This window comes from Emys orbicularis, chromosome 16 (assembly GCF_028017835.1).
Source record: "Emys orbicularis isolate rEmyOrb1 chromosome 16, rEmyOrb1.hap1, whole genome shotgun sequence".
NCBI classification, from domain to species: domain Eukaryota; kingdom Metazoa; phylum Chordata; order Testudines; family Emydidae; genus Emys; species Emys orbicularis.
Genome location: NC_088698.1, coordinates 13,356,368 through 13,374,360, shown reverse-complemented (window position 1 = coordinate 13,374,360; position 17,993 = coordinate 13,356,368). Strand labels below are relative to the sequence as shown.

Sequence of the window (17,993 nt, the reverse complement as noted above, 5' to 3'; positions counted from 1 at the left end):
AAGAGTGTCAGGATTTGTCCAAAGAGAATAAATTTCTGTTGTATCAATGGGTACAATGCAATAGAAAATTGATGTGATAAAAAAGAAAATAAATTATACTGCCGAGCCCTGTTGAAGGGACAGATCTAGTCAGTAGGTAACACTTTGGTGTTCCCTTGAATTTCTGCTGAGGTTCCCTTGAATTTCATACCAATGGGGTTGAAGACCTCTATTGACAAAAGAAAAGGGATATTTCAGTAATGTGTTATGAGAATGAAAGGTTACATCAGACAGTTATTTCATTCATCTTGGGAGAATCCGCTTTTTAAAAATCATTGTCTTCCTGAATTGATACAGTCCACAGTTTCAACAGTTAAAAGAAACCACAAGCTCTGTGTTTGGAATTCAGAAATCTGTTCGGGAGATGAAAGTTTTATCAAAACCCCAAAACTGCCAGAGGGAAATCTCCTCTGTTGTCTGCAATTAAGTTATTTTTTGTAGGTACATCTTCAGCTGGCATTTTTGGTCTTGTCTCTATTTGTTTAAAAGTGTGTTAGCAGTAAATCAAGGTGCATTTCCCCTGTAGGGTTTCCTGTATGTCAAAGCCATGTTAATTCTCTTTGATTTTCTTCCCTCAGCCCCAGCCATTGCTGCAAATCCTTCCTCTCTTTGTCCCTTTGGACATCAAAGGACTGCAAGGGGACAACCCTGGAGAGAAGCTCCTCCCTGCTCATTAGCCTTCATAAAACAGGAACTCACCTTGGCTAGCTTAGCTTGGAGTCCCATCCTAGCCCCAGTCACTCTTGACACTGGATCACAGAAGGGCGCTCGCTTTCTTTGGGAAATCAAGCCTTCTGATTTTGAACTGGACTGTTTTGGTTTTCGTGAGATAAGAGTTCTGGTGGATCTCTCGCCTACAGTGACTTCCACAACCTCTCTGGCTTCACAGTACATGGAAAAATGCAAGCTTTACCTGGTAGGTGACTCTTCCATGTCTTAGTGTGTGGGGTGGATCTAAAATTGTGGTAGAGATGGGCTACAGTTTTTTAAAAATTGGGAGGAAGAAGTGTTACTCACTGGGTCATCAGCATTTGTGGGTAACATTGGGTTTTCTAAACCATCCCACAGGAGCAGAGGACAAACTGAGGTTATGTCTGCTCTCTCTGGATAATTTGAGATCTCCTGTCACTTTTTGTAAGACTAGTAGGGGTTTGCCTCAATGTCTTTGCCCAAAATTCCTCAGTCACCATTGACTTGTATGTACAATGTGAGCATAGGCAGAAGGTTGCTGATGCTGTGTGTCTGGTTTGTGAAGCACCTTTGGGATGTAAGGCCCGATAGGAATCTAAAATAGTTGTATATTGTGTTGTTAAGGGGATAAAGACATTTCTGATCCGTATTACACAGTCAGCTTGATTTTGGGTTTTCTCTGCCTTCCAAGAATGAAAGCACCAGGCAGGCATATGTCACGGTCTCCATAAGCTTTCATTCCCTGGGGGGCAACATGTGTCTTGTATTGATTGCCAAGGATTTTTATTTACATACTTTTTTTATTTCTGTTCTTCAGTCCTTTTTAACAACACCCTGTAAAATCTCTCTAATTGTGATGTGAACAGATTGTGTGTAAGGGCAGGTCAGCACTGGGAGAACAAGGGCCAGATTCTGATCTCAGTTACACTAGTGTCAATCCAGAGAGGAACTCCATTCAGTGATGTGTAACTGACACCTGAATCTAGACCTAAGGTTCTGCACTTTGGATGAGGGCTGCAGATCATTTACCCCTTTGGTGTACGCATTCAATGTACACCTTTCAAACGGCTAGCTATCCTCTGCTTCCCTTCCCCGCCCCCACACTGTGCTGATTCATTTGGAAAAGCTTAGGTAGATATGTGACTCAAATAATTTTCATCTCAACCATAGCTGTTTAAAAAAAATCTGTATTGAAATTAATATAGGAGTATAATAGTGATTTCTGCTACATCTAGCAGGACTTTGACTTTACAGACATCGGATGTACAATGAAGGGAATAGTCAATAGTCTATCTTATACCATTGTATCTAGCGAAGGGTTCCAATTTTTTAAAAATGTATTATTTTCTCATATAATTGTTTGTGTCACACAGCACTGGACATCAGAAACCGTCCTGATGGCCAGTGAGAAATGAAGCCATAGTACTGACGAAACACCCAATGTGGGCCTGGATAAGCAGTGATGAACCTTCCACTCTCCCGAGGTTAATGCCAAAAGCATTGCAATTCCAGGAAACTGAGAGCTCTCCCACTTAACAAATGGGATGTTTCTATTGTCATTTACAAGCCTGGGAGCCTTTTGGGGGGTCAGAATTATTGGCAAGATTTCTTTCCCCGATAAAAGAACGAGGAGTACTTGTGGCACCTTAGAGACTAACCAATTTATTTAAGCATAATGCTTATGCTTAAATAAATGTGTTAGTCTCTAAGATGCCACAAGTACTCCTCGTTCTTTTTGCGGATACAGACTAACACGGCTACCACTCTGAAACCTTTCCCAGATGGTGTCACTGGAGAAGAAATCCTTCTGTACGGTAGATACCAAATGACAGTTAGACTCCTGCGCTGGTTGTGTAACAGCAACAAATGCAAATGGAATTGAAACTGATTTTAGTGAAGATGGTAGACTTAGCCTGTGTCTTACTGGAGATTTTCAGTGCACACAGACCCTGTCCTATACATCTCACAGGAAATCCACCACAAACCTTCCGGTAGCTCAGCACTGTGGCGTGTTTAGGGGATTCACTGAAGACGGCTGGATTACTTTCTGGGACACTTCTCTAGAATCTTCCATCCACGAATCTCAAAGCACTTTACAAATATGAACTAAGCGTCCCCCCACGAGACAGGAACATATTATTTTCAACACTTGGCAGGTTGCAAAACTGAGGCTGAGAGGTTTAGTGACTTGCCCATGTTCTCAGAGGAAGACTACAGCCGATCAGGGTATAAGATCTGAGACCTCCTGGTTCCCAGTACCCCGCTTCACTCACAAGACCGCGCGCTTCCTCTCCAATTCTGTCTTGGTACAGAGACAAATACACCTTTAAAATGTGTAGTGCACAGTGTTCTCACGGTGTAATGTGAATAGCAACCAATACCTTTAAAACAGTGTTTGAAAGCCTGAAATTCCTGAAAACAAAGGTTAAACTATAACTATTCAAATAAACCCTACAATCAAATCCAGGCCCTAAGTTTTCACCTAATAAAAAGGAAACACAAATGTGAGAACTCCATTGAATGACAGACTGGAAACCTATGATTAAAAATCAATTGAAATAATGAACCTAAAATCTTTAGAAAGTTTCTTTTTAAGGTTATGAGCTGAGCTGGTCCCATATGGGCCTTGCACTTGCTCCAGTGGTATCTGAACAGTGTGTGTCAAACCTTTCTGCAAGATGGTTCCATTCCAGTATCAAGGCATGGTCAGAAAGGAAATAAATGTTTGGCTGTTTGCACTGTACGCTGATTAGAGCTGGGCAAAAACATGGTGGCTTTGGTTTTACAAAATCAAACTGGAGACTAGATCCTGCAAATAGCTCTGCATCAACAGACCCCTGTGCTTGTGTGGAGCCCCATTGAACTCATTGGGTCACTATGTGGATCCATCAGTAGGATCTGTTGTGATTCAGATCCAGATCCAAGCATAGATCCACCCTGTCTCTGAAACTCCTGCCCCTTTCGGGTATCTCAAGTTTGGGCACCCAAAAATTGAGACACCAAAATAATTTTTTACCTTTTAAAAGCTTTGCCCCAGTGCTGATTATAAATATGGCTATGCTGCCGTTTTCTACAGTATTTCACTCGTTGTGGGTTCATTCCTATGGAGCCTGATTCTGAGATCTGTATTTGGTTTTTAATTCAGTACTTATTGAGGCAAAACTCCCACTGAGTTTAATTCCCACTGACTTCACCATATGTCTTGCATGAGTAAGGACTTCCAGAATTTTTCCCAGTATCTCATTTGCTGGGCTTGAATTTGTTTACAAAAATGCTAATTGTAGAATACAGTTGGGGGAAGGAATGAATATTACCTATCCTATCTAATCTATCAATTCAATCAAATCTGTTTGCATGTATCTGTTTCTGGACAGTGGCTTGTTGAAAATCAGCCCAATTTTATTGTAATTCCTTTTAATATGTGCTCTGAACTGAACAACAAAATGCACAATCTCATTGCAGCTTTCATGTCTCTGCTAGAGGATATGAGAAAAGCCTTAGTAAGAAGATGTTAACAGGCTAATGTTAGTGAGCCAATTAGGTGTCACTCCTTAGCCAGTTCATTAATGTTGGATCAAAGCAGGAAAAGTCTAAGGGTGGAGGGTCTTTTTTTTTTTTTTTTTTTTTAAACACCTAAAGGCCTTTGCAAACTGACAGAATTGTGTTTAAATGGTGTTTGCATCCTAATCTTGTGGAAACAACCTGTTTGGTTTGCATTGGTCTTCTTGTATGGAAAGTTGTATCCTGAAAAGGGTCTGCTTTCCCTGGAAATAATTGGCTACTTTCCATGTGTATTTGTTTAAAGATGTTGCTCAGGAAAGTTGTAATGAGGTGACAAATTCCCTTGTTTCTATATAGGACCTGATGCAGGCTGAGACAATCCCCTGTTAAAATAAATGGCTGTGGATGGCTGATAATGTATCACTCTCTGTTAAGCAAAAGTGAACCTGCTTTTGTTAACCTGATGACAGCATTGCTGTTCTGAATACCTTCAAATGAAGAGTCACATATATTTGATTAATACCAATATTATCATAAGACCATGGGCTAAACCCTGATGCACCAGAAACCAATGGGGGTTTTGCCACTAACTTCAGTGTGATCAGGTTTCAAACCTAGGAATGGAATTGGGTTTGGATCCGGACTTCACTGGATAGCATTAGTGATCCTGTCTACAGTGTGACACTCTTTCCTTAACCTGTGTATTATATAATTTTAACAGTAGCTTTAATACAATTTATAACTACTGTGGTGGGGGATCACATTTCACCACAGTAGCCTTTGACCTGACTAAAATGTGTTTTGGTCTTATAGTGTAAAGGGGCTGAATCATGTTTTAACTGTTTCCAAACTGTGCTACAGCCTTGTACTTAGGGTTGTTACACAGTTCAGGAACAAAGTTTAAAACACAGTTGAATTTGCTATACTCTGCAAGACCAAAACATTCCCTAACAATATTGGGCACTATTGTGTCATTATCAGGTCCCTCAGAACAACAGGAATTACAGTGTATGTCGGACCAGTATGGGGAAAACATCCCCAAATAAAACAAGGTTATAGTGAAAAATTAAAGCAGTAAAATTTCATTTCATGACAGGCAAGTGAGCTTTCTTTTCCCACAGTCTACAGGTACTGGGCAAAACGTTGCTTCATCCAAAAACTAGCCATGAGGTACATATAATTTAGAAGGTAAACTAGCACTTCTGCAAAGAGCAAAAAGACATTTCACATCCCAAAGTTACTTTATGTGGGAACCATCAGGTCCAGACATGCTCTCCCAGGTGTTCGGGCTGAAATATAGGAAGGGAAAAAGCAACTAACTTTTTGTTTCTTTGAAAATATGAGTTGTGTCATACCTTCCCAAAAGTGTCTGCATGATTTGAGATCTCTATAAAAATTTCCAAAGGGAATCACTCAGTGATGATCCCTTTGCTTCTTGCCTATTTGACTGCTTCTCAGTCTGTGTGAAGTCCCATATCTCTGGGTTTCTTGTCACACACCTGAATTTAGAACTTTCTGTAAGAATAGGACCCCATCTATGGTACAGATGCCTGCTCAGAAGTCCATAGGGCTTAGGAACATAGTTAATCCCTGACTGCACTATAAAATGGAGTCATATTGCAAATGACTCTCCTGGCATGGTTGTAGTTGTATTGCACATGGGACCATTCTCCACCCTCTTAACAGACTTCCTAGCCCTAGCAAATACATTTCAAAATGGCCTTCCATTTTTGAAAAAAAAACCCTCCCCATGGTCTAGCTCCACCCTCCCTCTCTGATCTCTTGTCTATCTACCAACTTCATTCCTCAGGTTTGGCTCTTCTATCTGTCCTTTTTTCCACTGTCCTCTGGGATTGCTTATGTCACTTGTGCTGCCCCGTCTATCCAGCATTCTCTCCCCTTCCCCTCCATGCCACTTAAAATCTTCCCATTTTTCTTAGCTTTCAATTTACTCTCTCTATATAAAATGTTTTGTGTGACCGTGATTACATAAGAACATTGGTAGAGAGAAATGTACAGCATCGTGGATCCCCGTCTGAGTACTGAATGGAACAAGTAAACTTAGCATGATGTACGGCAGGGCTAGACAATTATTTTTTGTCAAGGTCCAAATTTCTTGGTCAAGGTATTGGCAAGGTCCAGACTCTAGAGAAACATTTTTCACACCGCAATAACAATAAAGATAAGAATAAGTAAATAAAAATATTTTGCAGTCCGTTCAATAGCGTCTGGCGGTCCGGCTTTGGTCTGCGGTTTGCCAATTGACTACCCCTGATGTATGAAGCCTAAATCTCTACCAACAAGGATATTGCCTCCTGAAAAACATCTGCAACAGGCAGCCTGTCTGTTTACTGAGCCAGGATAGCCAAAGGTCTTTGCAGGCAAGTTACCTCATTGTAGCCAGTTGTGACCACACACCACACAAAGACTCCACAGTTGTCAGTGGGAATAAACTGGGGATCTACAGCACCAAAAACATAGGTTTCTACAGTCTGAACTAAACAAAAGCTCCATAAGCTGTGAGATAGTAGTGGGTTGAATAGTTCTGGAAGGCCAGTCACTAGGTGGAGTGGTGACCACATACACTGGACTAGTCTAGTACATCAGCATGTGAAACTCTACAACTGGATATGTTCAGGCACTGACATTGAGAGGAACTGGTATTGATGCTGATTCCCAATGCTTTGTCTCCTGAAGCATTATGGTGCTATTTCATGTTGACTTTCCTCCTCACTGTCTGAGGTATCCCTCTCTTTACTCTCTCCTGGTAGATGTGAAAGCTCAGTGTGATGCACTTCCTTCCTCCAGCCTGGAGCCTTACCCTCAGAGCTCCATTGTGGTTACCCTAGAAGACATGGACCTCTGGATGCAGTTTCATCAAGTAGGAACTGAGATGATCATCACCAAGTCTGGCAGGTAAGGAAGGCAAGAAAGCAGTGTATGCCCTCTCCCTGCAAACTGCATTCCACAGCTTTCCTAAGAGGTCACTTTTGGAAAGGCCACTCTTAGGCTGGTTTTTAAGCCAATGATATTGTTACCCTTCTCCCCTTCCTTGCAGAACAAGTGCAGCATCAGGGTTTACTGAAGGCTCATAAACTCTGAATTAGGAATATCACCCAGGTCACTTTAGTGTCTGGTGCCAGTGCTTAATTTTTTAATGAAAGAGGTGCCTGGGCTTAAGCAATTAGGTGCTGGGGCTCCGGCCCTGAAGGGGTTAAAGCAGCCCTGGAGAGGGCTGCAGCTGGGAAAAGGGAGGCTGATGGGGAAAGCAGCCACAGCTGTGGCCAGCTTAATCAGGGCCCAGCTGGCCCTTATAAGAGGGCAGTGGGCCAGAAGCTAACACACACTCTCTCTCTAGCTTCCTGAGAGAGACGGACCTGGCTGCCTGGTAGCTGAGAAGGGTACTTGAGGTGGAGCAGTGCTGGGGCAGGGCAGAGGGAGCTGGGGCGCTCCAGCCTAGTAAAACCCGAGGCTGCAGGCCTTACTAAGAAGGCCAAAAAGGTACTGGGGCTGCAGGGAGGCAGCCCAGAGACAGGCAAAGGCAGCAGGTCCTAACCCCCCTTGCCGATGATGAGTGGTATACAGTCTGCCCCAGTGAGCGGGGGCTAGATGGAGACTGGCAGTAGCCACTGAGGCAAGGTGGGGATAGAGGGTTGGGGGTTCCCCTGGGTGGGGAGACCCAGAGCGAGGGGGTACTGTGGTGGGCAGAACCCCTGGGTAAAGGGCACCGGGGTCTGGGAGGGACACGGGGCCAGCGGCAGGCAAGACACCGGCCTGCAGAGGGTGCTCTGGGCTGGAAAGAGCTAATTCCTGAGACGGCCAGCAGGAGGCGCTGCGCCAGTGAGTCGTCAATCCGCTACAGGCTCAAGCAATTTTTTATTTTTGTAACTAATGCAACAAGCCCAGAGATGCTGGGGGTATGAACTGCCAAGCCTAGAGGTGTCAGGCTCAGCCCTGGCACAATTTAAGCACCGCCTGGTACCCTGAAAAACCCATTCGGTAGCTCCTGCATGTAGTAGTTTCAGTGTCCCCTCCCCGTTGCTGTGAAGCTGGCACACAAGGATTGAGTATTAGATCCCATTTGCCTCATGAGCACATATTGATGCTGCATTGTAGGCAAGTCCTTTGAATATAAAAGACAAAAAGCTAGTCTAGGGCACATTGATAGACTAAATACTTGGGATGTTCTTGATGGCCAGCTTGGGGACTTGGCACTCAAAATGGACACTGCAAAGGAGAATGAGAGCTGAACGTATGGCGTTCGTTCTGTCTGTGAACAAGAACAAGGCAAGGAAAAGACAGGATCTGGGGCCCAGGCTGCTCTTAAATTGAAATCCTGCATGCCCTGGAGTGCATGATATATTCTGGATCTTACAGCTAGAGTATGTGGAATTTTAATTCATTGTGCAAGATAAAGCAAGCAGAGAGGGTGCCCAGAGCCTCTAAGACCTGACACAGGATCTTCAGTGGGTAGGGAGAGCTGGGAGACAAGTCCTCGCAGCGTAGGAGCTAAAGATGCTTTCAGGGTCATAAGGAGGAATGGAGGTGGTGGGGACTTGCTAGGAGAGAGCTCAATAGATTTTCAAATGGGTGCCACCTACACAGAACTGTTTCTAAGCTGTTTTCCATCTCTGATACAGTTGCACCAAGGCTAGAAACAGTGTAAGCCTGAAACCTGGGCTACACTAACTTTTTCTTAAATTTCCCACTGCTGCATTATGGGGGTTGTAACAGTAGGAGCACTGGAATAGACAGGCCACCTGCAACTGCTGGCCTTTTAACCACTGTGTCATCTAGACCTGCTCTGAGCTGGATTAGGCAATAGGCTGGTAAAAATGCTCACTGCTGGTCTACACTAGTGCTGCTCTCACCAGCAGTTTACCTGACAGAGAGCAAACAAGACCTAATACCTGATTGGGCCATTAAAGAAAACCCAATACTTTTTATAATGTAGATTTTATTTATTCTTCAGACGAATGTTTCCGCAGTGCAAAATCAAAGTCTCTGGCTTGATCCCTTATGCTAAGTACCTCATGCTGGTGGATTTTGTGCCGATGGACAACTTCAGGTACAAGGTAAATACTTTTTTTAAAAGTTATTCTGTCTGCCCTTTCTGCTTAGTGAAATAAACCCCTCTGCAGAGAGCCAGTGTAAAGCCAGGTACCATTGAAGCCACCATACATCTTAAATGGGACTTGTGTCCTGGCCCCCTGCACAAGGCGAATCCATCTGTATGCTCCAGGGCCCAGGCACTAGTTGCTCACCAGCCCGGGTTAGGAATAAATGCCCCTCAGAGCACTGCACATTAGATGCTCTCTGAAGGATTTATGCCTTTTTTTGAATCAGCCACCATTTGCCAGCACTGCAGCTAGATTCAGCTAGCCGCTAGAAAAATAACTTTTATTTTTTAATTTGTAAACTGTGCAAATTTGGTTTTTAATCACAGACACAATAACCGTGCAGCCATTAGTTACTTAATGTTTGCAAAGTGCTTTGAAGGCAGTAGAGAGAGAGAGAGAGAGAGAGCAAACTGGGGCCTGAACTTGGACACTGACGTGGGAGCATTATATAGTGGCTCTGTGACAGCCGTCAGTCATGCTCCACTGTCTGGCCAGGTTACCTGTGTCAGAGATCTCCACAGGAGTGGTCCCCAAACTGTGGAGTGCACCCCCCTCGGAGGCATGGAGGAACATTCAGTGGGCACAGGACAAGGGAGGGGGGGCAGGGAGGGAGTGCCACCCAGCCCCACTCCACCCCAGCCACAGCCCTGTTCAGGCCCCAGCTGCAGTCACAGCTCTGCTCTGCCCCCAGCCTAGCTTAGCTCTCATTCCCTCTCTGCCTCCAGCCCAAGCTCCTCTGCTGAGGAAGCCTTGGCTGTGCAGTAATGGAGGTGGGATGCGGACTAGGGTGACCAGATGTCCCAATTTTATAGGGATAGTCCCAATATTTGGGGCTTTTTTTTTATATATGGGCTCCTATTTACCCCCCACCCTCGTCCGGATTTTTCACACTTGCAGTCTGGTCATCTTAATGCAGACAGATTCCATTACTGGTAAGTGGGTGGGGAGTGACAGGAAAAGTTGGGGCACCACTGCTCCACAGCCTTAAGCAGTGAAGCAAAGGCGCTGGAGTCATGGTGGCTTTGATACGGAATTTCCTGCTTTGCCTTCCCCAGTGGAATAAGGATCAGTGGGAAGTTGCTGGAAAAGCAGAGCCACAGCTCCCCTGTCGTACGTACATACATCCAGATTCTCCAGCTCCTGGCAGCCACTGGATGAAAGAACCTGTCTCCTTCCAAAAGCTGAAGCTCACCAACAATACCCTGGATCAACACGGACACGTAAGATGAGAGCTGGGTTTGTCCCTGCTCCCTGGAACTTGTTATCTAGGAATTTGTGAGAAGGAGGATTCGGTTGCAAATAGAATGTCGGTGTCATGAGAAATTAAATGATTGGGAAACTTACGTGAAACTTTGTTCCAAATGGGAAATGTGCAGTCTGTGGGAGGGTTCATGCTGCAGGGCCGTGGTATCTGTAGGGAGTACATACTCTGCAGCCTACTGACTACAGCACCATAGGTTTGGTGGCTCTTGATGACTCAAAGCATTGACTCAGGATATGTTAGCAGGTCTAAGTGGAGGAAGGCTATAACTTCTTTCCTTCCACACTGTGTTACCCCCACTGCAAGGCCACTAGGTTTACTGCCCTAGTCGTGCAACTAGAAGATGGAGGCACCCTACTCAGAATGTGCAATATTCCTCCTTTCACCAACTTCCAGAGATGGGCTCAGTATATGCTGACACTGCTGGAATATGCAGGCAGACCCCAATTCCTGGGTCCCCTCAGAAAACACCCATGACTAAAGACAGATGGAGCTTGAATGATCACAGAGAAGAGGTGGTCAACTCTTGAGGGGTGGTTGGCAACTACAGAATATGGCAATAGCAAGCCTACTGAGCCAAGCTGCAAATGGAATTCTTCCTTTCTCCCTTTCCACCAGATCATCCTTCACTCCATGCACCGCTACAAGCCTCGCTTCCACATCGTTCAGGCAGACGACCTGTTCAGTGCCCGCTGGAGCATCTTCCAGATGTTCAGCTTCCCTGAGACTGTCTTCACCTCTGTCACTGCCTACCAGAATGAGCAGGTAGAGTGTATGAGATCAGCCTTCCACTCCCTCGGAAATACCCTGTCCCTAACACCTAGGGTGACGAGACAGCAAGTGTGAAAAATCAGGACAGTGTGTGTGGGGGGAAATAGGCACCTATATAAGACAAAGACCCAAATATCGGAACTGTCCCTATAAAATCAGGACATCTGGTCACCCTACTAACAGCAGAACCTGCTCCCACGGGAAAAGATCCTCCACTGCCCTTTTGTGGCCCACAAAGGGCCTCTCCCCTCCTCTTCCTCTGCAGATAACACTACACGGCCCTCCCACCTGTGAGGCTAGTGCAGATGGAATTCTCCCCTATATGGGCAATATATGAATCACCTCCCCTCTTCCCTTTGAATGGAACAGGAGTACCCCTTTCCCCATGTGGGGAATACAGGTGTACTTCCCTCTTCCCTTGCCTGTGAGCGTGACACCTATAACCTTCTCCATGCCCACATCTGGGACAGCACAAGTATCCCTGTCACCCCTTGTCACCCGTGCACCTCCCGTAGAGAAGTCTCTATCAGCTGGAGATGGAGGGACATTTCACCAGCAATTTGTGTACAGTATTGCGTGGGTCTGTAGCGCTGGTGTTTCAATGCCTTGCAGACTCTGAATTTATTGTATCTGATGACTTAAAGTGAGGCATTTATTGCTGCTGAAATTGAATTTGAAATTGAAATTAAATTGTAAATTAATGTAGAGAGAAAAGATAAACCAGTGGTTAGGGCACTCATCTGGCACCTGGGAGACCCAGATTCAGTTACCTGCTCTGCCACAGACTTCCTGTGTGAACTTGCCCAAGTCACTTATTCTCTCCGCACCTGAGTTCCCCTTCTGTAAAGCGGGCTGTTGTGAGGATAAATGCAGTAAAGCTGTGAGGCGCTCAGATGGAGACCACAGGATAGACATTTATCCATAGAGCAGTTGTTAGTGCCAGGGATCTTGCTTCAGAGTGGTATAAGCCAAACATGGCACCATGGGCAGCTGCTCATTCTAATACTGGATCTCATGTCTCTACTTGTAGATCACAAAACTCAAGATTGACAACAACCCATTTGCTAAGGGATTCCGGGAACATGGGAAGAACACTCGAAGGTAGACACTCTCCTGACCGAATAGAGCAGTGTCTCTCAAACTTTTGTACTGGTGACCCGTTTCACAAAAGCAAGCCTCTAAGTGAGACACCCCCCCACACACACCTTATAAATTAAAAACACATTTTTTAAATATTTAACACTATTATAAATGGTGGAGGTGAAGCAGGGTTTGGGGTGGAGGCTGACAGCTTGTGACCCCCCATGTAATAATCTCACGACCCCCTGAGGGGTCACAACCCCCAGTTTGAGAACACTTGAAATAGAGGATCTGCTGTAGATCGCTGTCCCTGTTTGGTGTCAGCTTAATTCTAAGATCCAGGTTCCTTCCATCCTCCTCCTTCCCCCCAGTTACTGTGAAGCGGAAGTTGGATGCCACCCCCAGGGAGGACTTCTGTCAGGCCTGAGGGCAGTGCATGAGATAATAGGAAAACTTAAGAGCAAATGAAAGCAGATAGAAGAGAGGGGTGAAACTATGGATGTTTAGAATCAAAACTTTTCATGAAAATATTTGCAATTTTTTTTCATGCCTGGAAAATGCCTTGAGTTTTGGAGAAAGGGTCAAAACTGATTTTCATCCAAAGAATATTTTGAAAATTTCAAGATTGTTTTTCACCTAATAGGACCATTCTTGAGTTAAATTGGGTCCATGTTCCCTCAGAAATGGTCCCACTTTCAAACAAAAGCCCCACAACATTTTATGGTATGTATGTATGATGTTGGACCGTTTTCACAAAATCATTGTTCAAACTTCCAACGCTGAGGTTTTCCAATGTCACAGAGCATTTTGTAAAACTTATATAATCCATTCACTGATTAGTTCTAGTGCCTGAATCCTGATGGGGTAATTCAGTCTTTCTCCCTGATCCCTATTCTCTAGTGGCAACCAGCATAACTAATTGCATCTCATTGGACACGTACATTCTCAAGAAGTCAACCCCACTGTTGTGTTGGTGCTCTGCCAGCCAATGTGCAGCTTCAAAACATGGGAGACATCAACCCCTACCCTCTCTTTTTGCAGATGTTGACGGGTACTTGGCCTTTCTGCTTCCCCCAACACAATAGGATTTGTGTCTGCTCCAGAGTCCCCAGCACAGGCTCCTGGGTAGGAAGGTTGCGTATGAACTGCCTCCAGACATTGTTCTTTTTGCAGGGAAGGGCGAGCCAAAGGCCAGAAACTTAGTCCAGCCAAAGGCCAGAAGAGGAAGCTGCCAGAAGAAACAGAATCTGGTGCTGAGGAATCTGGTAATATTGGCAACAACAAACCTGGGGAGGCGCTCACCAGCAGGGATCATGCCACGGGGGAGGAAAAAAGGCATTAACACAGCTCTGCTAAAGCTTCTTTCTGCACAGGGCCATGTTCGTCAGCAGGCCTGTGAATCCTGGGCCTCAAGGGCAGGGATTTTAGAGGACACTGCAGATCTTTTTGAGTAGAAAAGAAAAGGAACGTTACACCTGAATTCTCACACCTTAATTCATGAGCAAAGGGACAGGAATATGTGGTAGTTGGGGGTATAGCCTGAAGTAAGGGTCAAGTACATAGTGACAGCTGGGATGTGGGGTCCTGGGCATCAAGGGAGAACCAGCGGAGCAGCATGGGAGAGGTAGGTGAGGAATGAGGCAAGTGGATGGGTGGTGGAGGCAGGAGCAGCAAAGGGGACTGGACAGTAGAGGTTGCAGGATTGCCAGCGGGTGTAAGGAGGAGGGCAGCATGCTGACTGATGACAGGGAGGGAGAGAAAAGCTGTACCTGGCACTGGGAAGGACAAAAGGTGGGCTGCAGAACCAACTAAATTGGCTTTTTGATCTGAGCAATTTCTGACATGCCACTTCAGGGTTAAGACTCAGGACGGGCACATAAAATTGTAGTCTGTTGGGTTGATCTGGCCCTTCATTAACTGCCACAAAATGGGGCAGGCGATGTGAAGCAGGAAGACCAGACCCCCATTCGAAGGAGGAATCTTTATACTCATGTGGGAAAGAATTGAAGCGTCTAGCATACAGCAGGGGGAGTCCCTGTTAGGATTCGTATGCTGCTGTTTACAAGTTGCTTTTCAGAACTTCTTCCACTCTAGTCAGTTGCAGAAGAGTTTCCCATGGGATGTGGAGAAAGCCCCATTGCTGGAAACCTTTACAGCTAGACTGGACAATGGACTAGAAAATGTCCTGTAGGGAACAACCTGGCATTGGCAGGGAGATGGACACTGTCACAGGGTGACACTGGCCTTGCAAGAGGAAAGAGGCCAGTGCACCTGTGACTGGTCAACTGACTCCCAGTTGGGCTTAAAAGAGGGCAGCTGGGTCCTGAAGTGAGGAGATTGGTGGGTGAGAGCGCTGTCCGAGATCTGGAGAGCACAGTCAGATACAGGAGAGGCGGGTTAGAGCTGCCTGAGGCATAGGCGCCAACTCCGTGGGTGCTCCGGGGCTGGAGCACCCATGGGGAAAATTTAGTGGGTGCTCTGCATCCATCTGTAGCCAAGCTTCCCCCACCCCATCTCATCCTCCCCTGAGTGTGCCGCGTCCCCACCCCTCCGCCTACCTCCCAGTGCTTCCCAACTGGCTGCCGCCAAACAGCTGTTTGGCAGCATTAGCACATTCCGGGATGGAAGGGGGAGAAGTGGGAATTCGGTGCACTCAGGGGAGGAGGCGGGTCTGGGGCGGGGATTTGGGGAAGGAGTTGGAATAGGGGCGGGGAGGGGGCAGAGTTGGGGCGGGGACTTTGTGGAAGGGGTTGGAATGGGGGCGGGGCAGAGGTGGGAAGAGGCAGGGCCTCGTGGAGTGAGAGTGAGGCCTGGGGCAGAGGTGGGTCAAGCACCCACGGGAAGGAGGGGAAGTCAGCTCCTATGAAGGCTCAGACAGACACAAGCACTGGCAAGAGTTGCTTGGGACAGAGCTAGAGGAGCCCTGGGGGAGAGCGCTGAGTTGTGAGGAGAACTGGAACAGAACTCCTGGGAACCCCTGACGAGCGGAAGGCTTGGACAATGGCCCCTAGACAAAAGGGGAAGCTCCAGCTTGGTCAGGGGAGGCCAAACCTGGGACTATGAGGAGACATGCCCTGAGCAAGGGTAGGACTCACAGGCAAGGAGGCCTGGGGAGTGGGAATGCTGCAGGGAGCCCTTGGCATGAGGACGCCCATAACAAGGGGTTGGTCCTGGAGAGACCTTTTCTAAACAGGAGAAGGAGAGTGGAATGCTGTGAGGAGCTCACTTGAAGGAGACCTGACTTGGGGGCTGTGGTAGATTCAGGCGTCTGGTTGCTCTCAGGTGGATGGCCTGGAGAGCGGTGCCCTGTGTCAGGGGCAAAAGGAACTGGGAACACAGTGCTGCTGTTGACTCTTGGTTGGGGGACCTGGAGATGCGTTTCCTGAAGAGGGGAATGGGAAAATGGTTCCACCTTTATATCTTTATTGCGGGTTTGCTGAGAATGGGCTTACTGCAAGGTGTGGGGGGAACTCATGCACTGGTGTACAGGAATAAATTATGCACAGAAGCAGGCTTTGAACTGGACTCTGAGGGTCTGTGTTCTTTTCATGGGCAAACAGAAGGAGAAACTGAGGCTGTTGGGCATATTGTGCTGCAGCCAGCCTCAGGAGGGCATCTGGAGCAAGGGTCTTCCTATGCCAGACGCAATGACTTAAAACAGGGCTGCTCGAAATCTTCATAGTGTGGACCATATTGTAGAGATTGTCTGGTAAACCCCTCCCCTCCCCTCCCACTTATGATTGCACAAGCCACGTCCCCTCCCACTGATGATCTAATAACACTGCTATGGCAGCTACAGCTGTTGGAAGAGGGATATTAGGGAAATATGTAGTGTCTTTTTAGCTGTTTTTTAGTGCAGTTTAGAGAGGAGGAGGAGCCAGCCCAAGCACCATGTGACCAGCAACAGTTTGGGAGGCTCTGACCCCTTATAGATTTCCAGCTGAATCCCTAGTCTGTCGGTCACGGTCTCCAGAATCTCTCACTGAGAACCAGAGAGAGATTAGAAAAACACTCGCTCTTTGTTTCTGATTAATGGAATGTAAGAAGATTCCTGCTAATTATTAGACATTTTAGACTATTTACATAAACGCCTTAACCTTCCAACCTCCTGTTCTGTCTGTGGGGGACCTCCGCCTGCATCTAACTGAAACCCACCATTACTGAGCTCTGGTTTCTCTCCCCCCTCCCTCCTTTTTTCTCTTTATTTCCCGTTTGAGTCAGATTTTGTGAAGGATGAGAACGTGGAGGTGAAGGAAGAGAGTAATTCCATTCCTGTCAGCAGCGGGTACCCCTTCTGGGTCTCCGAGCAGAACGGCAGCCACTCAATCCCTGCAGCGTCACCAGCACCAGCAGACCAAAGAGAGGCGACTGCCAGAGAGCAGCAAGTGCCAACACCTTCCTCCTACCAGACATACAGGTGAGTCTCAACTCCCAGCTGTTTATGTAGTGAGCAGGGTCCGGGTCCTCCCCATACTTACTGGAAAGGACTGGCATGTCCCTTTTGCAGCCTGACTCCTTATGGGATATTTATCTGTGAGAGAGACCCAGTGCGTCCTGTTAGAGAGAGGTAGGGGCAGGAGTGACAGGAAGAGGGCACAGGGATGGAGGGAGGTAGATAAGCAGGAGGGCAGATACAGAGACAAATAAGTTTAATAAGTGCACTTGTTTCAGAAGGCTAGCTGACGTTTAAAACTGCCCCGTGTTGTTGGCTTCCCCCACTTCCCTGGATCAAGCTTTGAACCACAAACAATGTTGGTTAATTCAAGAATGTTATGCCGTGGTAGGTTTGACTCCTTCCTCTTCTCTCCACCTTCTGGACTCAGGTTCCACGACAATGGGGATACACAGCAGGCGCCCACTCGTGACATCCTCGCTTTAAATGAATTCCGGGCCAGATCCCACCGAGTGGATATAGCCACAGTGCCCGAGCAAGATTCCAAACAGCTGTCAGAAGGTTTCACCAACCTGCCTACACTCCACCCTCCACTACCTCCTCCACAGGACTATACTGGGGTGGTCAACATGGCTGTAGACTCTGCTGGGAAACCAGGGACCCGAGGTCCAATGTACAATCCATATGGCACCGAGCAAGGCCTAGGCCAATGGATGGTACCTTCCCACAGCCAGTACAGGGCAATGAGCTATTCTCCCTTCTCCACAGATTATAATACTCAAGGGGCTTCAGGGCATGCCCATGGGAGCATGGCAGACTGGAGCCAGTACCCTTTGTTCCCCTATGCCTGCTGGTGAAGGGGAGGATTCTTCCCAATGAAAGAACTCAAAGAACATTGTAAGGAAAACCACTTTAAAATTTGCTCTGGGATTGTCACCTTGTGGCCCTGCCTACAGTAGGCAAAGAGGTGTTGCAACAAATCATAGGCTGGGACACGTTTAATCTCGCAACATCCGTACAACAACTTGTGCCCCCACTCAACAGCCGTCCTAGGCGTTTTTCAAGCACAGGTTGTACGGGTTGGTTGCAACTCCTGCATTAGTTCAGGTCTGTCTGAATCAATGTATTCTACAATGCT

General features: G+C 46.6%; 1 protein-coding gene across 1 annotated transcript; it reads left to right on the top strand.

Annotated features, from left to right (window-relative positions):
* Positions 1–939: 939 nt before the first annotated feature.
* On the top strand, positions 940–17,712 carry LOC135890405 (T-box-containing protein TBX6L). Its single transcript, XM_065417815.1, has 9 exons — positions 940–955; positions 7,002–7,146; positions 9,203–9,305; positions 10,406–10,570; positions 11,230–11,376; positions 12,413–12,483; positions 13,636–13,727; positions 16,684–16,879; positions 17,286–17,712. Exons 1-9 carry the CDS (start codon positions 940–942, stop codon positions 17,710–17,712), a joined length of 1,362 nt encoding a protein of 453 aa, XP_065273887.1.
* The last annotated feature ends 281 nt before the right edge of the window (positions 17,713–17,993 follow it).

What these genes read in the sequence shown, in the direction of transcription:
- LOC135890405 (XM_065417815.1), top strand. An exon ending in CTGCCTACCAGAATGAGCAG is followed by an intron (nt 11,377 to 12,412) that starts GTAGAGTGTATG and finishes CTCTACTTGTAG; the next exon opens with ATCACAAAACTCAAGATTGA. An exon ending in CATGGGAAGAACACTCGAAG is followed by an intron (nt 12,484 to 13,635) that starts GTAGACACTCTC and finishes TTCTTTTTGCAG; the next exon opens with GGAAGGGCGAGCCAAAGGCC.